The 25,216-nt window shown below is 41.9% G+C and overlaps 1 protein-coding gene across 1 annotated transcript in view; it reads left to right on the forward strand.

The window, feature by feature from the left end:
- Positions 1–25,216, forward strand: part of LOC139749125 (probable serine carboxypeptidase CPVL) — a gene marked incomplete at its 5' end in the record, with an annotated part of 109,976 nt that overhangs the window by 23,090 nt on the left and 61,670 nt on the right. Inside the window, one exon of the mRNA XM_071662788.1 lies at positions 16,184–16,258. Coding sequence (XP_071518889.1) covers positions 16,184–16,258 — 75 coding nt within the window. The remainder of the gene's footprint in view (positions 1–16,183; positions 16,259–25,216) is intronic.

Here is a 25,216-nt window from a genome sequence, read left to right on the forward strand (position 1 = left end):
TCCATAGCCCACGCCTCGCAACCATACAACATTGTTGGAACCACTATCCTTCAAACATACCCATTTTTGCTTTCCGAGATAATGTTCTCGACTTCCACACATTCTTCAAGGCTCCCAGAATTTTCGCCCCCTCCCCCAACCTATGATCCACTTCCGCTTCCATGGTTCCATCCGCTGCCAGATCCACTCCCAGATATCTGAAACACTTCATTTCCTCCAGTTTTTCTCCATTCAAACTCACCTCCCAATTGACTTGACCCTCAACCCTACTGTACCTAATAACCTTGCTCTTATTCACATTTACTCTTAACTTTCTTCTTTCACACACTTTACCAAACTCAGTCACCAGCTTCTGCAGTTTCTCACATGAATCAGCCACCAGCGCTGTATCATCAGCGAACAACAACTGACTCACTTCCCAAGCTCTCTCATCCCCAACAGACTTCATACTTGCCCCTCTTTCCAAAACTCTTGCATTCACCTCCCTAACAACCCCATCCATATACGTTGAGATGTATAGGTATGTATATTTGCATGTGTGGACGTGTATATGTATATATGTATATGTGGGTGGATTGGGCCATTCTTTCTACTGTTTCCTTGCGCTACCTTGCTAATGCAGGAGACAGCGACAAAGTAAAATATAAAATATATATATAATATTGGAATATATATATATATATATTTTTTTTTTGCCGCTGTCTCCCGCGTTTGCGAGGTAGCGCAAGGAAACAGACGAAAGAAATGGCCCAACCCACCCCCATACACATGTATATACATACGTCCACACACGCAAATATACATACCTACACAGCTTTCCATGGTTTACCCCAGACGCTTCACATGCCTTGATTCAATCCACTGACAGCACGTCAACCCCGGTATACCACATCGCTCCAATTCACTCTATTCCTTGCCCTCCTTTCACCCTCCTGCATGTTCAGGCCCCGATCACACAAAATCTTTTTCACTCCATCTTTCCACCTCCAATTTGGTCTCCCTCTTCTCCTTGTTCCCTCCACCTCCGACACATATATCCTCTTGGTCAATCTTTCCTCACTCATTCTCTCCATGTGCCCAAACCATTTCAAAACACCCTCTTCTGCTCTCTCGACCACGCTCTTTTTATTTCCACACATCTCTCTTACCCTTACGTTACTTACTCGATCAAACCACCTCACACCACACATTGTCCTCAAACATCTCATTTCCAGCACATCCATCCTCCTGCGCACAACTCTATCCATAGCCCACGCCTCGCAACCATACAACATTGTTGGAACCACTATTCCTTCAAACATACCCATTTTTGCTTTCCGAGATAATGTTCTCGACTTCCACACATTCTTCAAGGCTCCCAGAATTTTCGCCCCCTCCCCCACCCTATGATCCACTTCTGCTTCCATGGTTCCATCCGCTGCCAGAACCACTCCCAGATATCTGAAACACTTCACTTCCTCCAGTTTTTCTCCATTCAAACTCACCTCCCAATTGACTTGACCCTCAACCCTACTGTACCTAATAACCTTGCTCTTATTCACATTTACTCTTAACTTTCTTCTTTCACACACTTTACCAAACTCAGTCACCAGCTTCTGCAGTTTCTCACATGAATCAGCCACCAGCGCTGTATCATCAGCGAACAACAACTGACTCACTTCCCAAGCTCTCTCATCCCCAACATATATATATATATATATATATATATATATATATATATATATATATATATATATATATATATATGTCTAAATGTGTGTGGATGTAACCAAGATGTGAAAAAAGGAGAGATAGGTAGTATGTTTGAGGAAAGGAACCTGGATGTTTTGGCTCTGAGTGAAACGATGCCCAAGGGTAAAGGGGAAGAGTGGTTCGGGAATGTCTTGGGAGTAAAGTCAGGGGTTAGGGAGAGGACAAGAGCAAGGGAAGGAGTAGCATTACTCCTGAAACAGGAGTTGTGGGAGTATGTGATAGAATGTAAGAAAGTAAATTCTCGATTAATATGGGTAAAACTGAAAGTTGATGGAGGGAGATGGGTGATTATTAGTGCATATGCACCTGGGCATGAGAAGAAAGATCATGAGAGGCAAGTGTTTTGGGAGCAGCTGAATGAGTGTGTTAGTGGTTTTGATGCACGAGACCGGGTTATAGTGATGGGTGATTTGAATGCAAAGGTGAGTAATGTGGCAGTTGAGGGAATAATTGGTATACATGGGGTGTTCAGTGTTGTAAATGGAAATGGTGAAGAGCTTGTAGATTTATGTGCTGAAAAAGGACTGATGATTGGGAATACCTGGTTTAAAAAGCGAGATATACATAAGTATACGTATGTAAGTAGGAGAGATGGACAGAGAGCGTTATTGGATTCCGTGTTAATTGACAGGCGCGCGAAAGAGAGACTTTTGGATGTTAATATGCTGAGAGGTGCAACTGGAGAGATGTCTGATCATTATCTTGTGGAGGCTAAGGTGAAGATTTGTATGGGTTTTCAGAAAAGAAGAGTGAATGTTGGGGTGAAGAGGGTGGTGAGAGTAAGTGAGCTTGGGAAGGAGACTTGTGTGAGGAAGTACCAGGAGAGACTGAGTACAGAATGGAAAAAGGTGAGAACAATGGAAGTAAGGGGAGTGGAGGAGGAATGGGATGTATTTAGGGAATCATTGATTGCTTGCGCAAAAGATGCTTGTGGCATGAGAAGAGTGGGAGATGGGTTGATTAGAAAGGGTAGTGAGTGGTGGGATGAAGAAGTAAGATTATTAGTGAAAGAGAAGAGAGAGGCATTTGGACGATTTTTGCAGGGAAAAAATGCAATTGAGTGGGAGATGTATAAAAGAAAGAGACAGGAGGTCAATAGAAAGGTGCAAGAGGTGAAAAAGAGGGCAAATGAGAGTTGGGGTGAGAGAGTATCATTAAATTTTAGGGAGAATAAAAAGATGTTTTGGAAGGAGGTAAATAAAATGCGTAAGACAAGGGAGCAAATGGGAACTTCAGTGAAGGGCGCAAATGGGGAGGTGATAACAAGTAGTGGTGATGTGAGAGGGAGATGGAGTGAGTATTTTGAAGGTTTGTTGAATGTGTTTGATGATAGAGTGGCAGATATAGGGTGTTTTGGTCGAGGTGGTGTGCAAAATGAGATGGTTAGGGAAAATGATTTGGTAAACAGAGAAGAGGTAGTGAAAGCTTTGCAGAAGATGAAAGCCGGCAAGGCAGCAGGTTTGGATGGTATTGCAGTGGAATTTATTAAAAAAGGGGGTGACTGTATTATTGACTTGTTGGTAAGGATATTTAATGTATGTATGACTCATGGTGAGGTGCCTGAGGATTGGCGGAATGGGTGCATAGTGCCATTGTACAAAGGCAAAGGGGATAAGAGTGAGTGCTCAATTTACAGAGGTATAAGTTTGTTGAGTATTCCTGGTAAATTATATGTGAGGGTATTGATTGAGAGGGTGAAGGCATGTACAAAGCATCAGATTGGGGAAGAGCAGTGTGGTTTCAGAAGTGGTAGAGGATGTGTGGATCAGGTGTTTGCTTTGAAGAATGTATGTGAGAAATACTTAGAAAAGCAAATGGATTTGTATGTAGCTTTTATGGATCTGGAGAAGGCATATGATAGAGTTGATAGAGATGCTCTGTGGAAGGTATTAAGAATATATGGTGTGGGAGGAAAGTTGTTAGAAGCAGTGAAAAGTTTTTATCGAGGATGTAAGGCATGTGTACGTGTAGGAAGAGAGGAAAGTGATTGGTTCTCAGTGAATGTAGGTTTGCGGCAGGGGTGTGTGATGTCTCCATGGTTGTTTAATTTGTTTATGGATGGGGTTGTTAGGGAGTTGAATGCAAGAGTTTTGGAAAGAGGGGCAAGTATGAAGTCTGTTGGGGATGAGAGAGCTTGGGAAGTGAGTCAGTTGTTGTTTGCTGATGATACTTCCTCCAGTTTTTCTCCATTCAAACTTACCTCCCAATTGACTTGACCCTCAACCTTACTGTACCTAATAACCTTGCTCTTATTCACATTCACTCTTAACTTTCTTCTTTCACACACTTTACCAAACTCAGTCACCAGCTTCTGCAGTTTCTTACATGAATCAGCCACCAGCGCTGTATCATGAGCGAACAACAACTGACTCTTCCCAAGCTATCTCATCCACAACAGACTGCATACTTGCCCCTCTTTCAAAAGCTCTTGCATTCACCTCCCTAACAACCCCATCCATAAACAAATTAAACAACCATGGAGACATCACACACCCCTGCCGCAAACCTACATTCACTGAGAACCAATCACTTTCCTCTCCTCCTTCACGTACACAGGCCTTACATCCTCGATGAAAACTTTTCACTGCTTCTAACAACTTGCCTCCCACACCATATATTCTTAATACCTTCCACAGAGCATCTCTATCAACTCTATCATATGCCTTCTCTAGATCCATAAATGCTACATACAAATCCATTTGTTTTTCTAAGTAATTCTCACATACATTCTTCAAAGCAAACACCTGATCCACACATCCTCTACCACTTCTGAAACCACACTGCTCTTCCTCAATCTGATGCTCTGTACATGCCTTCACCCTCTCAATCAATAACCTCCCATATAATTTCCCAGGAATACTCAACAATCTTATACCTCTTATCCCTTTTGCCTTTGTACAATGGCACTATGCAAGCATTCTGCCAATCCTCAGGCACCTCACCATGAATCATACATACATTAAATAACCTTACCAAGCAGTCAACAATACAGTCACCCCCTTTTTTAATAAATTCAACTGCAATACCATCCAAACCTGCTGCCTCGCCAGCTTTCATCTTCCGTAAAGCTTTTACTACCTCTTCTCTATTTACCAAATCAATTTCCCTAGCCCTCTCACTTTGCACACCACCTCGACCAAAACACCCTATATCTGCCACTCTATCATTAAACACATTCAACAAACCTTCAAAATACTTACTCCATCTCCTCACATCACCACTACTTGTTATCACCTCCCCATTAGCCCCCTTCACTGAAGTTCTCATTTGCTCCCTTGTCTTACGCACTTTATTTACCTCCTTCCAGAACATCTTTTTATTCTCCCTGAAATTTAATGATACTCTCTCACCCCAACTCTCATTTGCCCTCTTTTTCACCTCTTGCACCTTTCTCTTGACCTCCTGCCTCTTTCATTTATACCTCTCCCACTCATTTGCATTTTTTCCCTGCAAAAATCATCCAAATGCCTCTCTCTTCTCTTTCATTAATAATCTTACTTCTTCATCCCACCACTCAGTACCCCTTCTAATCAACCCACCTCCCATGCTTCTCATGCCACAAGCATCCTTTGCACAAGCCATCACTGCTTGCCTAAATACATCCCATTCCTCCCCCACTCCCCTTACCTCCTTTGTTCTCACCTTTTTCCATTCTGTACTCAGTCTCTCCAGGTACTTCCTCACACAAGTCTCCTTCCCAAGCTCACTTACTCTCACCACTCTCTTCACCCCAACATTCTCTCTTCTTTTCTGAAAACCCCCACAAATCTTCACTTTCACCTCCACAAGATAATGATCAGACATCCCTCCAGTTGCACCTCTCAGCACATTAACATCCAAAAGTCTCTCTTTCGCGCGTCTATCAATTAACATGTAATCCAATAATGCTCTCTGGCTGTCTCTCCTACTTACATACGTATACTTATGTATATCATGCTTTTTAAACCAGGTATGCCCAATCACCAGTCCTTTTTCAGCACATAAATCTACAAGCTCTTCACCATTTCCATTTACAACACTGAACACTCCATGTATACCAATTATTCCCTCAACTGCCACATTACTCACCTTTGCATTCAAATCACCCATCACTATAACCCGGTCTTGTGCATCAAAACCACTAACACACTCATTCAACTGCTTTCAAAACACTTGCCTCTCATTCATGATCTTTCTTCTCATGCCCAGGTGCATATGCACCAATAATCACCCATCTCTCTCCATCAACTTTCAGTTTTACCCATATCAATCTAGAATTTACTTTCTTACACTATCACATACTCCCACAACTCCTGATTTAAGAGTAGTGCTACTCCTTCCCTTGCTCTTGTCCTCTCACTAACCCCTGACTTTACTCCCAAGACATTCCCAAACCACTCTTCCCCTTTACCCTTTAGCTTCGTTTCACTCAGAGCCAAAACATCCAGGTTCCTTTCCTCAAACATACTACCTATCTCTCCTTTTTTGTCATCTTGGTTACATCCACACACATTTAGACACCCCAATCTGAGCCTTCGAGGAGGATGAGCGCTCCTCGCATGACTACTTCTTCTGTTTCCCCTTTTAGAAAGTTAAGATACAAGGAGGGGAGGGTTTCTGGCCCCCCGCTCCCGTCCCCTTTAGTCGCCTTCTGGGGATGGGGGAGAAAGAATACTTACCACGTATTCCCTGCGTGTCGTAGAAGGCAAGTAAAAGGGAAGGTAGCGGGCCGCTGGAAATCCTCCCTCTCTTTTTTTTTTTTTTTTCTTTTTAACTTTCCAAAAGAAGGAACAGAGAAAGGGGCCAGGTGAGGATATTCCCTCAAAGGTCCAGTCTTCTGTTCTTAACACTACCTTGCTAACACGGGAAGTGGCGAACAGTATGAAAGAAATATATATAATTCATACTTGCTGCCTTTATTCATTCCTGTCGTCACCCTGCCACACATGAAATGACACCCCTCCCCTCCCCGTTCATGAGTGCGAGGTAGCACAAGGAAAAGACAGCGAAGGCCACTTTTGTTCACACTCAGTCTCAAGCTGTCATGTATAATGCACCAAAACCACAGCTCTATTTCCACATCCAGGCTCCATAAAACTCTCCATGTTTAACCCGGACGCTTCACAAGCCATGGTTCAATCGATTGACAGCAAGTCGACCCCAGTTTACCACTTCTTTCCAATTCCTTGCACGCCTTTCACCCTCCTGCATGTTCAGGCCCTGATCGCTCAAAATCTTTATCGCTCCATCCTTCCACTTCCAATTTGGTCTCCCAATTCTTCTCTTTACCTCCGCCTCTGACACATATCTCCTCTTCGTCAGTCTTTCCCCACTCTTTCTCTCCATGTGACCAAACCATTTCAGTACACCCTGTTTTCTCTTAACTACACTCTTTTTGTTACCACACATCTCTCTTAGCTTTACATTACTTACTCGATCAAACCACCTCACACCACATATTGTCCTCAAACATCTCAATTACAACACATCCACCCTCCTCCACACAATTATAATGATAATGATAATAATAGTATATACTTTATTATCCATATATTATACTTAACCACTGTCTCCCATGTTAGTGAGGTAGCGCAAGGAAACAGATAAGGAATGGCCCAACACACCCACATACATATGTATATACATAAATGCCCAACACATCCACATATACAGACACAGACATATACATTTATACACATGTACATATCCATACTTGCTGCCTTCATCCATTCCCATCGCCACCCTGCCACACACGAAGTAGCACCCCTCCCCCTCCAGTGAGGCAGTGCTAGGAACAGACAAAAAAGGCCACATTTGGTCAAACTCAGTTTCTAGCTGTCATGTGTAATGCATTGAAACCACAGCTCCCTTTCCTCATCCAGGCTCCACAGACCTTTCCATGGTTTACCCCAGATGCTTCACATACCCTGGTTCATCCATTGACAGCACGTCAAACCCGGTATAACAACGTTTCAATTCACTCTGTTCCTTGCACGCCTTTCACCCTCCTGTATGTTCAGGCCACGATCCCTGAAAAAATTTTTCATTCCATCCTTCCACTTCCAATTTGGTCTCCCGCTTCTCTTTCTTCCCTCCACTTCTGACACATATCCTTTTTGTCAATCTTTCCTCCCTCATTTTCTCCATTTGTCCAAACCATTACAATACACCCTCTTCTGATCCCTCAATCACACTCTTTTTATTACCACACAATTCTCTTATTCTTTCATTACGTAATCAAACCACCTCACACCACATATTGTCCAGAAACATTTCATTTCCAACACATCCACCTTTATCAGCACAACCCTATCTATAAGGAACGTAGCAAATTGGAATGATGTGGTGTACCAGGGTCAACGTGCGGTCAATGGATTGAACCAAGGCATGTGAAGCGTCTCGGGTAAACCATGGAAAGTTTTGTGGGGCCTGGATATGGAAAGGGAGCTGTGGTTTCGATGCATTATACATGACAGCAAGAGACTGAGTGTGAACGAATGTGGCCTTTGTTGTCTTTTCCTAGCACTACCTTGTGCGCATGCAGGGGGAGGGGGGTGTTATTTCATGTGTGGCAGGGTGGCGAACGGGAATGAGTAAGGCAGCAAGTATGAATTATGTACATGTGTATATATGTATATGTCTGTGTATGTGTATATATATGTATACATTGAAATGTATAGGTATGTGTATGTGCGTGTGTGGACATGTATGCGTATGCATGTGTATGAGGGTGGGTTGGGCCGTTCTTTTGTCTGTTTCCTTACGCTAATGCGGGAGACATCGACAAAGTATAATATTTTATAATTATTTATTTTATTTTTTTTGCTTTGTCGCCGTCTCCCGCGTTAGCGAGGTAGCGCAAGGAAACAGACAAAAGAATGGCCCAACCCACCCACATTCACATGTATATACATACATGTCCACACACGCATATACGTTGAAATGTATAGGTATGTGTATGTGCTTGTGTGGACATGTATGCATATGCATGTGTATGAGGGTGGGTTGGGCTGTTCTTTTGTCTGTTTCCTTACGCTAATGCGGGAGACATCGACAAAGTATAATATTTTATAATCATTTATTTTATTTTTTTTGCTTTGTCGCCGTCTCCCGCGTTAGCGAGGTAGCGCAAGGAAACAGACAAAAGAATGGCCCAACCCACCCACATTCACATGCATATACATACACGTCCACACACGTCCACACACGCAAATATACATACCTATACATCTCAATGTACACATATATATACACACACAGACATATACATATATACACATGTACATAATTCATACTGTCTGCCTTTATTTATTCCCATTGCCACCTCTCCACACATGGAATAACAACCCTCTCTCCCCTCATGTGTGCAAGGTAGTGATAGGAAAAGACAACAAAGGCCCCATTCGTTCACACTCAGTCTCTAGCTGTCATGTAATAATGCACCGAAACCACAGCTCCCTTTCCACATCCAGGCCCCACAAAACTTTCCATGGTTTACCCCAGACACTTCACATGCCCTGGTTCAATCCATTGACAGTATGTTGATCCCGGTATACCACATCATTCCAATTCACTCTATTCCTTGCACGCCTTTCACCCTCCTGCATGTTTAGGCCCCGATCACTCAAAATCTTTTTCACTCCATCTTTCCACCTCCAATTTGGTCTCCCACTTCTCCTCGTTCCCTCCACCTCTGACACATATATCCTCTAGGTCAATCTTTCCTCACTCATTCTCTCCATGTGACCAAACCATTTCAAAACACCCTTTTCTGTTCTCTCAACCACCCTCTTTTTATTTCCACGCATCTCTCTTACCCTTACATTACTTACTCGATCAAACCACCTCACACCACATATTGTCCTCAAACATCTCATTTCCAGCATATCCACCCCCCTGTGCACAACTCTATCCATAGCCCACGTCTCGCAACCATACAACATTGTTGGAACCACTATTCCTTCAAACATACCCATTTTTGCTTACCTAGGTAATGTTCTCGACTTCCAAACATTCTTCAAGGCTCCCAGAATTTTCGCCCCCTCCCCCACCCTATGATTCACTTCCGCTTCCATGGTTCCATCCACTGCCAGATCCACTCCCAGATATCTAAAACACTTTACTTCCTCCAGTTTTTCTTCATTCAAATTACCTCCCAATTGACTTGACCCCCAACCCTACTGTACCTAATAACCTTGCTCTTATTCACATTTACTCTTAACTTTCTTCTTTCACACACTTTACCAAACTCAGTCACCAGCTTCTGCATTTTCTCACATGAATCAGCCACCAGCACTGTATCATCAGTGAACAACAACTGACTCACTTCCCAAGCTCTCTCGTCCACAACAGACTGCATACTTGCCCCTTTCCAAAACTCCTGCATTCACCTCCCTAACAACCCCATCCATAAAGAAATTAAACACCCTTGGAGACATCACACACCCCTGCCGCAAACCTACATTCACTGAGAACCAATCACTTTCCTCTCTTCCTACACATACACATGCCTTACATCCTCGATAAAAACTTTTCACTGCTTCTAATAACTTGCCTCCCACGCCATATATTCTTAATACCTTCCACAGAGCATCTCTATCAACTCTATCATATGCCTTCTCCAGATCCATAAATGCTACATACAAATCCATTTGCTTTTCTAAGTATTTCTAAGTATGATATATCTGTAATAATAATGATAATAATAATAATAATAATAATAATGATGATAATAATAATATCCCTGGGGATAGGGGAGAAAGAATTCTTCCCACGTACTCCCTGCGTGTCATAGAAGGCGACTAAAAGGGAAGGGAGCGGGGGGCTGGAAATTCTCCCCTTTTGTTTTTTCTTTTAATTTTCCAAAGGAAGGAACAGAGAAGGTGGCCGGGTAAGGATATTTCCTCAGAGGCCCAGTCCTCTGTTCTTAACGCTACTTCGCTGATGCGGGAAATGGCGAATAGTATGAAAGAAAGAAAAGAATAATGATAATGATAATAATAATAATGTAATAATGTAAGGCATGTGTACGTGTAGGAAGATAGGAAAGTGATTGGTTCTCAGTGAATCTAGGTTTGCGGCAGGGGTGTGTGATGTCTCCATGGTTGTTTAATTTGTTTATGGATGGTGTTGTTAGGGAGGTGAATGCAAGAGTTTTGGAAAGAGGGGCAAGTATGAAGTCTGTTGGGGATGAGAGAGCTTGGGAAGTGAGTCAGTTGTTGGTGGCTGATTCATGTGAGAAACTGCAGAAGCTGGTGACTGAGTTTGGTAAAGTGTGTGAAAGAAGAAAGTTAAGAGTAAATGTGAATAAGAGTAAGGTTATTAGGTACAATAGGGTTGAGGGTCAAGTCAACTGGGAGGTAAGTTTGAATGGAGAAAAACTGGAGGAAGTAAAGTGTTTTAGATATCTGGGAGTGTATCTGGCAGTGGATGGAACCATGGAAGTGGAAGTAAATAATAGGGTGGGGGAGGGGGCGAAAATCCTGGGAGCCTTGAAGAATGTGTGGAAGTCGAGAGCATTATCTCGGAAAGCAAAAATGGGTATGTTTGAAGGAATAGTGGCTCCAACAATGTATGGTTGCGAGGCGTGGGCTATGGATAGAGTTGTGCGTAGGAGGGTGGATGTGCTGGAAATGAGATGTTTGAGGACAATATGTGGTGTGAGGTGGTTTGATCGAGTAAGTAATGTAAGGATAAGAGAGATGTGTGGAAATAAAAAGAGCATGGTTGAGAGAGCAGAAGAGGGTGTTTTGAAATGGTTTGGGCTCATGGAGAGAATGAGTGAGGAAAGATTGACCTAGAGGATAAATGTGTCGGAGGTGGAGGGAACGAGGAGAAGTGGAAGACCAAATTGGAGGTGGAAAGATGAAGTGAAAAAGATTTTGAGTGACTGGGGCCTGAACATGCAGGAGGGTGAAAGGCTTGCAAAGAATAGAGTGAATTGGATCGATGTGGTATACCGGTGTCGACGTGCTGTCAATGTGAAGCATCTGGGGTAAACCATGGAAAGTTCTGTGGGGCCTGGATGTGAAAAGGGAGCTGTGGTTTCGGGCATTACTGCATGACTGATAGAGACTGAATGTTAACGAATGGGGCCTTTGTTGTCTTTTCCTAGTGCTACCTCGCACACATGAGGGGGGAGGGGGATGCTATTCCATGTGTTGCGAGGTGGCGATGGGAATGAATAAAGGCAGACAGTGTGAATTGTGTGCATGTGTATATGTGTATGTGTCTCTGTGTGTATATATATGTGTACATTGAGATGTATGGGTATGTATATTTGCGTGTCTGGACGTGTATGTATATACATGTGTATGGGGGTGGGTTGGGCCATTTCTTTCGTCTGTTTCCTTGCGCTGCCTTGCGAATGCGGAAGACAGCGACATAGCAAAATAGATAAAAAAAATAATAATAATAATAATAACGAAAGGGGAAACAGAAGAAGGAGATGCATGAAAGAATGAGGCAAGAGGTCAAGAGGTGAAAAAAAAAAGGTAAATGAGAGTTGGGGCAAGAGAGTATCATTAGATTTTAGGGAAATTAAAAAGATGTTTTGGAAGGAGGTAAATAAAGTGTGTAAGACTAGAGAACAAATAAGAACATCAGTCAAGGGGGCAAATGGGGAGGTGATAACAATTAGTGGTGAAGTGAGAGGGAGATTGAGTGAGTATTTTGAAGGTTTGTTGAATGTGTTTGATGATAGAGTGGCAGATATAGGGTGTTTTGGCCAAGGTGATGTGCAAAGTGAGAGGGTCAGCGAGAATGATTTGGTAAACAGAGAAGAGGTAGTGAAAGCCGTACGGAAGAAGAAAGATGGTGAGGCACTGGGTTATAATGGTATTGCAGTGGAATTTATTAAAAAAGGGGATGACTGTGTTGTTGACTGGTTGGTGAAGATATTCAATGTATGTATGCTTCATGGTGAAGTACCTGAAGGTTGCCAGAATGCATGCATAGTACCATTGTACAAAGGCAAAGGGGATAAAGGTGAGTGTTCAAAATACAGAGGTATAAGTTTGTCGAGTATTTCTGGGAAATTGTATGGGAGGGCATTGATTGAGAAGTTCAGTGCATGTACAGAGCATCAAATTGGGGAAGAGCAGTGCGGTTTCAGAAGTGGTAGAGATGTGTGAATCAGGTGTTTGCTTTCAAGAATGTCTGAGAAATACTTATAAAAACAGTTGGTTTTATGTAGCATTTATGGAACTGAAGAAGGCATATGATAGAGCTGATAGAGATGCCTTGTGGAAGGTATTAAGAGTATTTGGTGTGGGTGGTGTTTCTAGAAGCAGTGAAAGGTTTTTTCGAGGATACAAGGTATGTGTACGAGTAGGAAGAGAGGAAAGTGATTGATTTCCAGTGAATGTCGGTTTGGGGGAGGGGTGCATGATGTCTCCATGGTTGTTCAATTTGTTTATGGATGGGGTTGTTAGGGAGGTCAGTGCAAATGTTTTGGAGAGAGGGGGAAGTATGCAGTCTGCTATTGATAAGAGGGCTTGGGAAGTGAGCCAATTATTGTTTGCTGATGATATAACGCTGGTGTCTGATTCGGGTGAGAAACTGCAGAAGCTGGTGACTGAGTTTGGTAAAGTGTGTGAAAGAAGAAAGCTGAGAGTGACTATGGTTAAGAGCAAGATTATTAGGTTCAGTAGGGTTGAGGGACAAGTCAATTGGGAGATCAGTTTGAATGGAGAAAAACTGGGGGAAGTGAAGTGTTTTAGATATCTGGGAATGGATTTAGTAGCAGATGGAACCATAGAAGTGGAAGTGATTCACATGATGGGGGAGTTACGAAGGTTTTGTGAGTGTTGAAGAATGTGTGGAAGGCAAGAATGGTATCTCAGTGAGCAAAAATGGGTATGTTTGAAGGAATAGTGGTTCCAACAATGTTATATAATTGTGAGGCGTGGGCTATAGATAGGGATGTGCGGAGGAGGGTGTATGTATTGGAAATGAGATGTTTGAGGACAATATATGGTGTGAGGTGGTTTGATGAAGTAAGTAATGAAAGGAAAAGAGAGATGTATGGTAATAAAAAGAGTGTGGTTGAGAGAGCAGAAGAGGGTGTATTGAAATAGTTTGGTCTCATGGAGAGAATGAGTGAGGACAGATTGACAAAGAGGATATATGTGACAGAGGTGGAGAGAAAGAGGAGAGGTGGTAGACCAAATTGGAGGTGGAAGGATGGAGTGAAAAAGATTTTGAGCGATCCAGGCCTGAACACACAGGAGGGTGAAAGGCATGCAAGGAATAGAGTGAATTGGAATGATGAGGTATATCAAGGTTGATGTACTGTCAATGGATTGAACCAGGGCATGTGAAGTGTCTTGAGATAAACCATGGAAAGTTTTGTGGGGCCCAGATGTGGAAAGGGAGGTGATGTTTTGGTGCATTACACATGACAGCTACAGAGTGAGTGTGAACGAATGTGGCCTTTGTTGTCTGTTCCTAGAGCTACCTTGCATGCATGTGGGGGGAAGGGGGTTGTCATTTCATGTGTGGCAGGGTGGTGACAGGAATGAATAAATGCAGCAAGTATGAATTATGTACATGTGTATATATGTATATGTCTGTGTATATCCCTGGGGATAGGGGATTAAGAATACTTCCCACGTATTCCCTGCGTGTCGTAGAAGGCGACTAAAAGGGGAGGGAGCGGGGGGCTGGAAATCCTCCCCTCTCGTTTTTTTTTTTTTTTTTTTAATTATATAAAAGAAGGAACAGAGGGGGCCAGGAATATCCATTCCAAAAAAGGCCCAGTCCTCTGTTCCTAACGCTACCTCGCTAACGCGGGAAATGGCGAATAGTTTAAAAGAAAAAAAGAAAAGTCTGTGTATATATATGAGAGAGCTTGGGAAGTGAGTCAGTTGTTGTTCGCTGATGATACAGCGCTGGTGGCTGATTCATGTGAGAAACTGCAGAAGCTGGTGACTGAGTTTGGTAAAGTGTGTGGAAGAAGAAACTTAAAGAGTAAATGTGAATAAGGTACAGTAGGGTTGAGGGTCAAGTCAATTGGGAGGTGAGTTTGAATGGAGAAAAACTGGAGGAAGTGAAGTGTTTTAGATATCTGGGAGTGGATCTGGCAGCGGATGGAACCATGGAAGCGGAAGTGGATCATAGGGTGGGGGAGGGGGCGAAAATTTTGGGAGCCTTGAAAAATGTGTGGAAGTCGAGAACATTATCTCGGAAAGCAAAAATGGGTATGTTTGAAGGAATAGTGGTTCCAACAATGTTGTATGGTTGCGAGGCGTGGGCTATGGATAGAGTTGTGCGCAGGAGGATGGACGTGCTGGAAATGAGATGTTTGAGGAAAATGTGTGGTGTGAGGTGGTTTGATCGAGTAAGTAACGTAAGGGTAAGAGAGATGTGTGGAAATAAAAAGAGCGTGGTTGAGATAGCAGAAGAGGGTGTTTTGAAATGGTTTGGGCACATGGAGAGAATGAGTGAGGAAAGATTGACCAAGAGGATATATGTGTCGGAGGTGGAGGGAACGAGGAGAAGAGGGAGACCAAATTGGAGGTGGAAAGATGGAGTGAAAAAGATTTTGTGTGATCGGGGCCTGAACATGCAGGAGGGTGAAAGGAGGGCAAGGAATAGAGTGAATTGGAGCGATGTGGTATACAGGGGTTGACGTGCTGTCAGTGGATTGAATCAAGGCATGTGAAGCGTCTGGGATAAACCATGGAAAGCTGTGTAGGTATGTATGTTTGCGTGTGTGGACGTGTGTATGTACATGTGTATGGGGGGGGGGGGGTTGGGCCATTGCTTTCGTCTGTTTCCTTGCGCTACCTCGCAAACGCGGGAGACAGCGACAAAGTATAAAAAAAAAAAAAAAAAATATATATATATATATATATATATATATATATATATATATATATATATATATATATATATATATATATATATGTATACTTTGAAATGTATAGGTATGTATATGTGCGTTTGTGGACATGTATGTTTATACATGTGTATGTGGGTGGGTTGGGCCATTCGTTGTCTGTTTCCTTGTGCTACCTCGCTAACGTGGGAGACAGCGACAAAGTATGATAAAAAGAATAAAAAGAATATAAATGATATGTATATGTGTATATGAGAGCATGGCCACTCTTCATCTGTTTCCCGGTGCTACCTCACTGACACAGGAAATGACGATCTAGTATTATGATTAAAAAAAATGGGTTATCCTGATGTATTGATACCCCATCAGATGTCAGATGGTAATGCATCACAAAAGGAAGAAAATGATACTAGTCATTAGTCAAATGGTAATACCATAGATGAAGTCTAGAGGAATTTAACAAGTCCTCTTTGGGTATGTAGCATGCATTTCTGTTTGTCAAAGATTTTATTGATGTAAAAGAGATATTTCAAATGTACATATTACTTTTTCAGGGAAATATGTCCCAGCCCTGTAAAAGAGATATTTCAAGTGTACATATTACTTTTTCAGGGAAATATGTCCCAGCCCTGACTTACACCATACACAAGAAGAATCCAACAGCAGAGCTGAAGATAAATCTGAAAGGTTTGTGTAATTGCCTGTCTTGATTTATCAACAGATGATACAGATATAGGTTATTGCAGTGTTATTACTTCATTTTTTCCTGTCAGGTTTATCATTATTTATCCTAGGAAGCCAGAATGTAAAACCTGAAATATAGAAATGGAAAGAAAGCATTATATAGCAGTTTGTGCATCAGTCTGTATTATGATTTTTTTTGTATATCTAAGGTGGTTGACTATGTGAAAGAAATGTTTTTATGTTTTACAGTTGTTAGTTTGGCATACCTTGACTTTATATTTTGTAAAAAGAAGTGAATGTTTTGATTAACACAGCCTTTACATGAAAGTAAGCTCTCTGTTAACAAGCTTATGTGCAGATTTTGTTTCCCACGTTATTGAGGTAACACAAGGAAACAGTAGAAGGAAGGCCACAACCACTCACACACACACACACATATATGCCCTGATGCTGAGTAAAAGAAGATACCATTTTAGTTAAGTACAGTTTATTTTTACAAAAATAAAAAATAAGTATACTTATGTAAGTAGGAGAGATGGCCAGAGAGCGTTATTGGATTACGTGTTAATTGACAGGCGCGCGAAAGAGAGACTTTTGGATGTTAATGTGCTGAGAGGTGCAACTGGAGGGATGTCTGATCATTATCTTGTGGAGGCTAAGGTGAAGATTTGTATGGGTTTTCAGAAAAGAAGAGTGAATATTGGGGTGAAGAGGGTGGTGAGAGTAAGTGAGCTTGGGAAGGAGACTTGTGTGAGGAAGTACCAGGAGAGACTGAGTACAGAATGGAAAAAGGTGAGAACAATGGAAGTAAGGGGAGTGGAGGAGGAATGGGATGTATTTAGGGAATCAGTAATGGATTGCGCAAAAGATGCTTGTGGCATGAGAAGAGTGGGAGATGGGTTGATTAGAAAGGGTAGTGAGTGGTGGGATGAAGAAGTAAGAGTATTAGTGAAAGAGAAGAGAGAGGCATTTGGACGATTTTTGCGGGGAAAAAATGCAATTGAGTGGGAGATGTATAAAAGAAAGAGACAGGAGGTCAAGAGAAAGGTGCAAGAGGTGAAAAAAAGGGCAAATGAGAGTTGGGGTGAGAGACTATCATTAAATTTTAGGGAAAATAAAAAGATGTTCTGGAAGGAGGTAAATAAAGTGCGTAAGATAAGGGAGCAAATGGGAACTTCAGTGAAGGGCACAAATGGGGAGGTGATAACAAGTAGTGGTGATGTGAGAAGGAGATGGAGTGAGTATTTTGAAGGTTTGTTGAATGTGATGATAGAGTGGCAGATATAGGGTGTTTTGGTCGAGGTGGTGTGCAAAGTGAGAGGGTTAGGGAAAATGATTTGGTAAACAGAGAAGAGGTAGTAAAAGCTTTGCGGAAGATGAAAGCCGGCAAGGCAGCAGGTTTGGATGGTATTGCAGTGGAATTTATTAAAAAAGGGGGTGACTGTATTGTTGACTGGTTGGTAAGGTTATTTAATGTATGTATGACTCACGGTGAGGTGCCTGAGGATTGGCGGAATGCGTGCATAGTGCCATTATACAAAGGCAAAGGGGATAAGAGTGAGTGCTCAAATTACAGAGGTATAAGTTTGTTGAGTATTCCTGGTAAATTATATGGGAGGGTATTGATTGAGAGGGTGAAGGCATGTACAGAGCATCAGATTGGGGAAGAGCAGTGTGGTTTCAGAAGTGGTAGAGGATGTGTGGATCAGGTGTTTGCTTTGAAGAATGTATGTGAGAAATACTTAGAAAAGCAAATGGATTTGTATGTAGCATTTATGGATCTGGAGAAGGCATATGATAGAGTTGATAGAGATGCTCTGTGGAAGGTATTAAGAATATATGGTGTGGGAGGCAAGTTGTTAGAAGCAGTGAAAAGTTTTTATCGAGGATGTAAGGCATGTGTACGTGTAGGAAGGGAGGAAAGTGATTGGTTCTCAGTGAATGTAGGTTTGCGGCAGGGGTGTGTGATGTTTCCATGGTTGTTTAATTTGTTTATGGATGGGGTTGTTAGGGAGGTGAATGCAAGAGTTTTGGAAAGAGGGGCAAGTATGAAGTCTGTTGGGGATGAGAGAGCTTGGGAAGTGAGTCAGTTGTTGTTCGCTGATGATACAGCGCTGGTAGCTGATTCATGTGAGAAACTGCAGAAGCTGGTGACTGAGTTTGGTAAAGTGTGTGAAAGAAGAAAGTTAAGAGTAAATGTGAATAAGAGCAAGGTTATTAGGTACAGTAGGGTTGAGGGTCAAGTCAATTGGGAGGTGAGTTTGAATGGAGAAAAACTGGAGGAAGTGAAGTGTTTTAGATATCTGGGAGTGGATCTGGCAGCGGATGGAACCATGGAAGCGGAAGTGGATCATAGGGTGGGGGAGGGGACGAAAATTCTGGGAGCCTTGAAGAATGTGTGGAAGTCGAGAACATTATCTCGGAAAGCAAAAATGGGTATGTTTGAAGGAATAGTGGTTCCAACAATGTTGTATGGTTGCGAGGCGTGGGCTATGGATAGAGTTGTGCGCAGGAGGATGGATGTGCTGGAAATGAGATGTTTGAGGACAATGTGTGGTGTGAGGTGGTTTGATCGAGTGAGTAACGTAAGGATAAGAGAGATGTGTGGAAATAAAAAGAGCGTGGTTGAGAGAGCAGAAGAGGGTGTTTTGAAATGGTTTGGGCACATGGAGAGAATGAGTGAGGAAAGATTGACCAAGAGGATATATGTGTCGGAGGTGGAGGGAACGAGGAGAAGAGGGAGACCAAATTGGAGGTGGAAAGATGGAGTGAAAAAGATTTTGTGTGATCGGGGCCTGAACATGCAGGAGGGTGAAAGGAGGGCAAGGAATAGAGTGAATTGGAGCGATGTGGTATACCGGGGTTGACGTGCTGTCAGTGGATTGAATCAGGGCATGTGAAGCGTCTGGGGTAAACCATGGAAAGCTGTGTAGGTATGTATATTTGCGTGTGTGGACGTATGTATATACATGTGTATGGGGGTGGGTTGGGCCATTTCTTTCGTCTGTTTCCTTGCGCTACCTCGCAAATGCGGGAGACCGGCAAAAAAGAAAAAAAAAAAATGAAAAATAGATTTATGTATTCTTTTATTGCATATGTACAAAAATGAACATACATTAAATTATATACCCAACTTTGAATGATTTAACAGTATAAAGAAGTAGTAGGTAGGAACATTAGGCAGGAGTTTTAGACAGAAGCCGAGAGAAGTAGTAGGCAGGAACATTAGATAGGAGCATGAGGTAGAGGTAGTAGGTTAGAACATTAGGTAGTATTACAGGTACATCATCGATTTTCTGGCAACTGATGGTTTGGCACCTCTTTTAGTCCAGACAAAATTATATGAGGGAACTTGAAATTACCACGGCCACCAGACTAGTTTACTGGGTGGCCACAGATGGCGTTGTGTGTAGGGTGCGCTTATTTACATTCTCTACACTGCACTTGTTGGTGGTGATATCACAATTCTGTGAGATTCTTAGCTTAATTTGCTTAAATTTAATGCAAGCTATGGCTTCGAAGAATTATGAGAGTATCATTTGTGGTGTCAAACGTAAACATCAGTCCATATTGATCCAAGATAAAGTACAACTGTTGAAAAAAAATAGACCGTGGTGTTTCAGTGCATAAGCTGTGAGACATCTACAGTAGTGGTTCATCAACTGTTTATGATATAAAGAAGCAAAGGGAGAAATTATTGAAATTCTATGCAGACAATGATTCCAAAAAGCAAATGATGATGAGAGAAACCATGAAAGATGGTAAGAGTACTAAGCACGATCGAGTGATGATGGAATGGTTTTGACAGCGTCAGAGTGATGGAGTGGACTTGTCAGGTAGCATGATAATGGAACAGGCTAAGTTGTTCCATAAAGAACTTAGATTACATGAGCATAACTATAGTGAAGGATGGATTCAAAGATTCAAGAAACATCATAGAATTTCCATGAATAAGGTGTGCGGAGAAAAGCAGTCTGCAAACTACGAAGGAGCTGCCGAATATGCGGATGATTTTACAAAACTTGTAGCTGACAAGCACCTCAGTCCTGAGCAGGTATATAATGTATTTCATTTATTTATTTAATTGACATTTAGTATTTGTTTAGTTTAAATTTCTAGCAGTCCATGGTATACTTTAGACACATGAGAGATGTATGATTAGTGGGTTAGAGGTGTGTTGATGATTATTATTACATGACCACGGTTAGTCTGGCAAAATGGTTAATTCGGCAAGGCTTTGGAACCAAGAGTCCTGAAAAATCGGTGGTGTACCTGTAGTTATTAGGAATATTAGGTAGGACCTCTGAAGACAGCACACTGAAGTTGCCCTCTGCTAGTGACCAGACAAGGGTGAGGCACTGAAGGTTAAGAAGCAGCACCAGAGTTTCACCAGTCATGGATACTCTTATGCCATGACCATCCTCCAGAGAGGGTTCCCAAAAGGAACAAGCTTCAGAGATATAGATAGAAAGATTAAGTTCTTTAGCAGTGTAATTACATTTTTTCATTTTTTTCAGAATTGGTACTCCTCAAAAGATTCATTACCTTGGTCCATGCTTGCATACCAAGATATTTTTTTGTATTAGTTGATGTAGGTGTAGCTGTTGGCTTCTGTGTATCTTCCTCATCACTTCATATATCTGATTGGACTAATTCTTCAGAATCTTGCTCCCTTTCTGAGTGTGAAGCCATCAGTTCCATCTTAGTCTCTTGAACTGATAGCCACTGTCTACTCTGCTTCATATGATGGAAAATATGAGAGAGATAAGCAAAAGGCTGAACTGGGAAAATTTGAAAAGCACAGTCCTCAGTTGTAAAAAAAGCACCACATAGATTCTGTTCTTTTATCCCTGGGGATAGGGGTGAAAGAATACTTCCCACGCATTCCTCGCGTGTCGTAGAAGGCGACTAGAGGGGACGGGAGCGGGGGGCCAGAAATCCTCCCCTCCTTGTATTTTTTTTAACTTTCTAAAATGGGAAACAGATTCTGTCTGAGATGTAGCATGATATGGTAACTGTACTTACATGTATGAGTTAAAAACATAGTCATCTGCGTAAACAAATGCCACATATCATCTGGAGGTACCGCAATATATCTTAACTATATTGACACATAAGATTTAAAAAGCACAGTCCTCAGTTGTAAAAAAAACACCACATAGATTCTGTCTGAGATGTAGCATGATATGGTAACTGTACTTACATGTAGGAGTTAAAAACATAGTCATCTGCTGAAACAAATGCCACATATCTTCTGGAGGTACGGCAATATATCTTAACTATATTGACACATAATATTTTAAGGTGCAGTCATCAGCTGTAATCCAGTGCTTCGTAACATATTCCAGAGATGTAGCAAAATGTCATAACTTTATTTATTAATATTTATTATACTAAATTGCTGTATCCTGCATTAGCGAGGTAGCACAAGGAAACAGATGAAAGAATGGCCCAACCCACTCACATACACATGTATATACATAAACGCCCACACACGCGCATATACATACCTATACATTTCAACATATACATACACAGACATATACATATATACACATGTACATATTCATACTTGCTGCATTCATCTATTCCTGTCGCTACCCTTCCACTTAATAATCAAAGAGGGCGAGAGAGCTGGGTTGTGAAAGTGTGGTTTCAGAAGTGTTAGAGGATGTGTGGATCAGGTGCTTGCTTTGAAGAATGTATGTGAGAAATACTTAGAAAAACAGATGTATTTATATGTAGCATTTATGGATCTGCAGAAGGCATATGATAGGGTTGATAGAGGTGCTTTGTCGAAGGTTTTAAGAGTATATGGTGTGGGAAGTAAGCTGCTAGAAGCAGTGAAAAGTTTTTACCAAGGATGTAAGGCATATGTACAAGTAGGAGGAGAGGAGTGTGATTGGTTCCCAGTGAAGGCTGGTCTGTGGCAGGTGTGTGTGATGTCCCCATGGTTGTTTAATTTGTTTATGGAAGAGGGTTAGAATTTAGAGAAAATAAGTAAGTGCTGGTAAGAGTGGAAAAAATTTGTAATGGCCATGGTCAAAATGTGAACATCATATCCAAGAGTTATTTTATTTAAGCTCATGTGCCAAAATGCAAACTTAACAACCAAAGAGGGCGAGAGAGCTGGGTTGTGAAAGTATCATTAAACTTTAAGGAGGATAAAAGGATGTTTTGGAAGGAGGTAACTAACGTGCATAACACAAGAGAATAGATGGGAACATCAGTGAAGGGGCCAAGGGGAGAAGTAATAACAGGTAGTGATGAAGTAAGGATTGATGATAGAATGTTTTTTTGGTTGGGTTGTGTGAAGTGAGAGGGTCAGGGAGAATGGTTTGGTTAAGAGAAGAGGTTGTGATAGCTTTGCAGAAGATGAAATCCAGCAAGGCGGTGGGTTTCGATGGCATTGCAGTTAAATTTATTAAGAGAGGCGGTAACTGTGTTGATTTGTTGGTAAGGATATTCAGTGTATGTATGTATCATGGTGAAGTGCCTGGGGATTGGCAAAATGTATGCATAGTGCCATTGTACAAAGGCAAAATGGATAAAGGTGAGTGTTCAAACTATTTATTATATTTTTATCTATTTATTTTTTATTTTGCTTTGTCACTGTCTCCCGCGTTAGCGAGGTAAAGAATGGCCCAACCCACCCACATACACATGTATATACATACACGTCCACACACGCAAATATACATACCTATACATCTCAACGTATATATATATATATATATATACACACACAGACATATAAATATATACACATGTACATAATTCATACTGTCTGCCTTTATTCATTCCCATCGCCACCTCGCCACACATGAAATAACAACCCCCTCCCCCCTCATGTGTGCGAGGTAGCGCTAGGAAAAGACAACAAAGGCCACATTTGTTCACACTCAGTCTCTAGCTGTCATGTAATAATGCAGTGAAACCACAGCTCCCATTCCACATCCAGGCCCCACAGAACTTTCCATGGTTCACCCCAGATGCTTCACATGCCCTGATTCAATCCATTGACAGCACGTCGACCCCGGTATACCACATCGTTCCAATTCACTCTGTTCCTTGCACGCCTTTCACCCTCCTGCATGTTCAGGCCCCGATCACTCATAATCTTTTTCACTCCATCATTCCACCTCCAGTTTGGTCTCCCACTTCTCGTTCCCTCCACCTCCGACACATATATCCTCTTTGTCAATCTTTCCTCACTCATTCTCTCCATGTGACCAACCCATTTCAAAACACCCTCTTCTGCTCTCTCAACCACACTCTTTTTATTACCACACATCTCTCTTACCCTATTATTACTTAGTCGATCAAACAACCTCACAGCACATATTGTCCTCAAACATCTCATTTCCAGCTCATCCACCCTCCTCTGCACAACTCTATCCATAGCCCATGCCTCGCAACCATATAACATTGTTGGAACCACTATTCCTTCAAACATACCTATTTTTGCTTTCCGAGTTAATGTTCTCGACTTCCAAACATTCTTCAACGCTCCCAGAATTTTCGCCCCCTCCCCCACCCTATGATTCACTTCCGCTTCCATGGTTCCATCCACTGCCAAATCCACTCCCAGATATCTAAAACACTTCACTTCCTCCAGTTTTTCTCCATTCAAACTTACCTCCCAATTGACTTGGACCCTCAACCCTACTGTACCTAATAACCTTTGCTCTTATTCACATTTACTCTTAACTTTTTTCTTCCACACACTTTACCAAACTCAGTCACCAGCTTCTATAGTTTCTCACATGAATCAGCCACCAGCGCTGTATCGTCAGCAAACAACAACTGACTCACTTCCAAAGCTCTCTCATCCACAACAGACTGCATACTTGCCCCTCTTTCCAAAACTCTTGCATTCACCTCCCTAACAACCCCATCCATAAACAAATTAAACAACCATGGAGACATCACACACCCCTGCCGCAAACCTACATTCACTGAGAACCAATCACTCTCCTCTCTTCTTACATGTACACATGCCTTACATCCTCGATAAAAACTTTTCACTACTTCTAACAACTTGCCTCCCGAACCATATATTCTTAATTCCTTCCACAGAGCATCTCTATCAACTCTATCATATGCCGTTTCCAGATCCATAAATGACACATACAAATCCATTTACTTTTCTAAGTATTTCTCACATACATTCTTCAAAGCAAACACCTGATCCACACATCCTCTACCACTTCTGAAACCACACTGCTCTTCCCCAATCTGATGCTCTGTACATGCCTTCACCCTCTCAATCAATACCCTCCCATATAATTTACCAGGAATACTCAACAAACTTTTTTCTTTCTTTCATACTATTCGCCATTTCCCGCATTAGCGAGGTAGCGTTGAGAACAGAGGACTGGGCCCTTGAGGGAATATCCTCACCTGGGCCCCTTCTCTGTTCCCTCTTTTGGAAAATTAAAAAAAAAAAAGTGAGGGGGAGGATTTCCAGCCCCCCGCTCCCTCCCCTTTTAGTCGCCTTCTACGACACGCAGGGAATACGTGGGAAGTATTCTTTCTCCCCTATCCAAACAAACTCAACAAACTTATACCTTTGTAATTTGAGCACTCACTCTTATACCCTTTGCCTTTGTACAATGGCACTATGCAAGCATTCTGCCAATCCTCAGGCACCTCACCATGAATCATACATACACTAAATAACCTTACCAACCAGTCAACAATACAGTCACCCCCTTTTTTTAATAAATTCCACTGCAATACTATCCAAACCTGCTGCCTTGCCAGCTTTCATCTTCCGCAAAGCTTTTACTACCTCTTCTCTGGTTACCAAATCACTTTCCCTAACCCTCTCACTTTGCACACCACCTCGACCAAAACACCCTATATCTGCCACTCTATCATCAAACACATTCAACAAACCTCCAAATTACTCACTCCATCTAACTATTTTTTATCACCTCCCCATGAGCCCCCTTCACT

The sequence above is a fragment of the Panulirus ornatus genome, chromosome 1, assembly GCF_036320965.1.
Source record: "Panulirus ornatus isolate Po-2019 chromosome 1, ASM3632096v1, whole genome shotgun sequence".
NCBI classification, from domain to species: domain Eukaryota; kingdom Metazoa; phylum Arthropoda; class Malacostraca; order Decapoda; family Palinuridae; genus Panulirus; species Panulirus ornatus.